General features: G+C 30.9%; 1 protein-coding gene across 1 annotated transcript in view; it reads right to left on the minus strand.

The window, feature by feature from the left end:
- The window catches only part of LOC125047548, a 30,879-nt gene that overhangs the window by 1,063 nt on the left and 24,816 nt on the right, over window positions 1-5,000 (minus strand). The window contains exon 6 of the mRNA XM_047645822.1: window positions 321-486. Coding sequence (XP_047501778.1) covers window positions 321-486 — 166 coding nt within the window. The remainder of the gene's footprint in view (window positions 1-320; window positions 487-5,000) is intronic.

A 5,000-nucleotide genomic window follows, 5' to 3' on the forward strand; every position in this document is an offset into this window, starting at 1 on the left:
TCCCTCCACCTCTTTCTTTACCCCCCCCCCCTGCCAATCACTTCTTTCGCCCCTAACTCCTCTCTACCTTCAAACATATCCCCTAAATCCTACCCACCCAATCCTCATCTGCCTCCCCCATCCTGCCCATGCCCTTTTCCATATATTTTCGTTTTCTTCTTCTTCTTCTCCACTCCATCTCTTCCCTCATCCCCTCCCCACCCCTTCCCCAGTCCTCCCCCACCTCCTCCTCTTCCTTTTCCTCCTCCTCTGCCTACCCCACCCAACCTATCATGCCCCTCTGCCTATTCCCCACCTTCCTCCTCCTTCCCCTCTCTCACCGTTGAGGACATGCAGGCGGATGTAGGCATCCTCCCCGTTGGAAGGCCTGCAGGCGTAAAGGCCGGAATCCTGGTGCCTCGCGTCCCTCATAAGCAGGTGACTCACAGTATTTCGCGCTGCCTTGGTAATCACAGTCACTCCCCCGCGGCCTTCGTAGTCTATGACCTGTGAGGAGAATGAGCAGAGGCGTTTCTTAACTGTGAGGAGAAGGAGGAGAGGCGTGTCTTAAATGTGAGGGGGTGTTTTAACACAGAGGGGAAAGAGGTTGGCTTCAACTATGAGGGTAATCAACTGTGAGGAGAACGTTAGGAAAATGAGGTCAACTTTAAAGTGAAGTAATTATAGTCGCTGTTCACTGTGAAGAAATGATGGCTTTATTTGTCATGAGGATAGTATTTGTCTGTGAGGGGAACGAAGTCGGCGTTAACTGTGAGGGAAATGAGGTAAGCCTGAACATACTTGGGAAAAGTATAAATAAACTCTTAGGAGAATCAACACACTTTTAATTAAAATAGTTTTTATCTGTATCATAATAATAATAATAATTATTATTAGTTTTATTATTGTTATGATTATTGTTATTATTATTATTATTATTATTATTATTATTATTATTATTATTATTGTTATGATTATTGTTATTATTATAATTATTGTTTTTATAATAATAATAATAATAATAATAATATATTTTTTTATTATTATTGTTATTATTATCATTATTAATATTATCATTATCATTATGATTACCATCATTATTATTCATTATAATAATCATTATTATAATTACCAATATCATCATCACCAATATTATAATCACTATTATTATTATCATTATCATTACTAGCATTATCATAATCATTATCGTCATTCTTCTTAAGATTATCATCATTACCATCATCATTATTACTATTTTCATCATCATTATCATTATTATTAATGTCACTTCTTATTATTATCATTCTTATAACTATTATTACTAGCATCATTATCATTATTATTACTATCATCATGGTTCATATTATTGTTGTTGTTATTAATGTTATTGCAATTATCATTACTATCATCATTATTATTCACTGTAATCATTGTCAGCATCATTGCCATGAATATTACCGTCACTATCATTATCATCATTATAAATCATATTAAGAAATTATTATTATAAACATTATTATGAATATTATGAGTAATTACTTTTATCACTCTACCTACTAATGACACAACTACGTTGTCTGTATAACTACATGTACATAACTAAAACAATATCGTTTGAAACAAATATTACACTTGCACATGAAAATGATAAATAAATAACATTCAATTCAATGCATCTTCATTTTTAAAATTAATATGATTCAAAGGAAGTGGAAAGTCGAAAAAATACGCATAAATGTTATAATGAAATTTAGATTCTAACACCATATTATTTATCGCACATAACCAGGGGGGGGGGGGGGGGGGACGAGGCTGTGAGTGCGCTACAGAAAAGCATAGATTCTTATTATGGTTTTATACTCTTCATTATTTTCCTGGTATTTCCCTCTCCGGCACTCCAAGGTATCATAAAGGCGCCAAGCTAGTATAAGTCCTGTAATATTTCATCCCGTAAAAAGGATTACGGTTTCTCGAGGAAAACAAAAGGTTTAAGGAAGTGTACCCTAATGTTGTGTCCGTTTTCTATGGCTAGCCGTGAGTTTTCTGGTCACGTTTGGCAACTTTTAGACCGTGACAGTTTTGTGGGAAGAAGCAAATAAGACAATCAGCGTAAGTTAGATTTACGCCTCAAGCTGTCACCCTCCTCGCGTAAATTTGAATACGATTAGCTACGTGAGATTCACCAGTATCTTGTTGCACTTACCTAAAGAGGATATATATGTATATGTATATGTATATATATATATATATATATATATATATATATATATATATATATGTATAAGTATATATATATATATAAATATGTGTGTGTGTGTGTGTGTGTGTGTGTGTGTGTGTGTGTGTGTGTGTGTGTGTGTGTGTGTGCGTGTGTTTGTGTGTGTGTGTGTGTGTGCGTGTGTTTGTGTGTGTGTGCGCGTGCTGCGCGTGTGCGTGTGCGTGTGTGTGTGTAACAACAATATATAACAATGATGATACTACTACTACTACTACTACTACCAATAATAATAGTAATATATATGTAAATAATAATAATAATAATGCAAATGATAAAAGTAATGTAAATAATAAAAATGATAATACTAATAATAATGATGCTAATAAAAAGGAAAACCGCCACGATAAGAAATTAAATGAAATCGTAATGTGACGTTTTATTTCATTTCCTTTTGTGGCTGTTTTCCTTTTCATCTTTGTGTTCACGTTACTAGGTTTGTTTTCAATTATTATGTTGTTTATTATACTACTACTACTACTGCTACTACTACTACTACTACTACTACTACTACTACTACTACTACTACTACTACTACTACTACTACTACTTCTACTACTACTACTCCTACTACTTCTCTTACTATTACTACTACTACTACTACTACTACTATTACTATTACTATTACTACTACTACTACTATTACTACTACTACTACTACTGCTACTGCTACTATTACTAATACAAGTCTGCTGACTCCTCCTACTACTACTTTCTGCTACTACTACTACTATTAACAACAACAACAATAATAATAAAACTAAGAAAACTAACAATAATAATGACTACAAGAAAGATAACTATCTTTACAACTATTACCCCTTTCACTACTGCCATCGTCAGTTCTATCATCAGCAAAAATAAGAAGTAAATTCCCTGACATACACTAACCCGGTACATTACTTTTGATTCTGTTGCAGGTTTTAAGGGCTGACTATAACGTTGATAAGCTCAGGGGCATTAGATGACGTAAATACATGGGATCGTTAACCTTTTGTTGAGCCTGTTATCGGATCACTGCCTATTTTTTTTTTTTTTTTTACGACATCAACGTGGGCTCCAGATTTCAACCTGGTAAATCAGTTTATTCATTTCTGTATTTATTAGAATGAGAATAATGGTAATATTGATGCTGATAATGAAGCGATGATGGTGATGATGATGACGATAATGATGATAATAGTTGTTATGATAACAATACTACTAATAATAATGATAATAATAATAATGATAACAACAGAAATAATAATAGTGATGATGATGTAAAAAAATAATACTAATACTAATACTAATAATGATGATAATAAAATGATAATAATAATAATAATAATAACAATAATAATTACAATAATAATAATAACAGTTAAAATAACATCAATTATGATAATAATAGGAACAATAATAATGATAAATAAAAATAATAATAATAATAATTATAATAATAATGATAATGATAATAATAATATTAATGATAATAATCACAATGATGATACTAATAGTAATAATAATAATAATAATAATAATAATAATAATAATAATAATAATGATAATAATAATTATAATAATAATAGTAATGATAATAATAATAATAATAATAATAATGATAATAACAATTAATCATAATAATAACAATTAATGATAATAATAATAATAATAGTAATAATAATAATAATAGTGATAATAATAATAATAGTAATAATTATACTATTAATACTAATACTAATACTAATACTGATACTAATAATAGTAATAATAACAATGATGATAATAATAACAATAATAATAATAATAATAATAACAGTCACTTTAAATAATCTTAGCATTATCAAAACTCGTATAGAATCAGCTATTACTATCTTTTTTAAATCTTCATGGTTATAATTGATTTCACTGATGATGAAGATAACGAGAAAGATAATGAAATAACTGTGTGAAAAAAAAAAATTCAGATGACGTCAACACCAGCAAAGCCTTTGCAAAACTATCGCATAACATTATTTAAAACAATAAAATCACCTATATTTTCTTCTCTTACTTCTTTAAATGATAATTATTATAATGACTTATAATAATAGTGACCTTAGGTGACCTCATTAACAACAGAACTGCTACGATATCAGCGCTATACCCCGAATTAACTTAATTACATCACCCATCTTAACATATTTTTCTTTCTCTAAAATTCAACCAATAATTTTCTGGCAAATTATTCACAGGTGAAAGTCTTCTCTCCTGTCTTTATATGCAAATGAGCTGTGAATGTTAACTAGCCTTCCGAACAGATCGCTAAAGTTTCTTGGGGGAATTCACGATCACCATTTAAGTCTTTGAAGATAGTTGGAGATATATTTATCTTTTTTTTTTTTTTAAAGATATCTTTCGTTTACTTAGGACTGGAGGAGAGTGGGTAGTTACTTCTTTGGGGAAAAATAGTCTTAATCTATCGGTCTTTTTTTAGACTGATTTATGTTTCGAGATAAGTGTTAAGGCGCTATTATTGCATGATACAGCGCTTCTTCGGCGTATGAAAAATATGAATTCTTAACAGAGCGAGGCAGTTCGATCATTATTCCTATAATTACGAAGCGCTCCCGAGCAAGACCCAGACTTCAGCATTTCTTCTTAACACTAACAGATATGTATTCTTAACAAAACAAAAATAATCAATTTATATTCCTAAAATCATTAAGCGTTCCCGTATTAAACCCGCAGTCAAAGGCAATGACTCGAAGGTACTTATCAGGGA

The sequence above is a fragment of the Penaeus chinensis genome, chromosome 41 (genome assembly GCF_019202785.1).
Source record: "Penaeus chinensis breed Huanghai No. 1 chromosome 41, ASM1920278v2, whole genome shotgun sequence".
Lineage (NCBI taxonomy): Eukaryota > Metazoa > Arthropoda > Malacostraca > Decapoda > Penaeidae > Penaeus > Penaeus chinensis.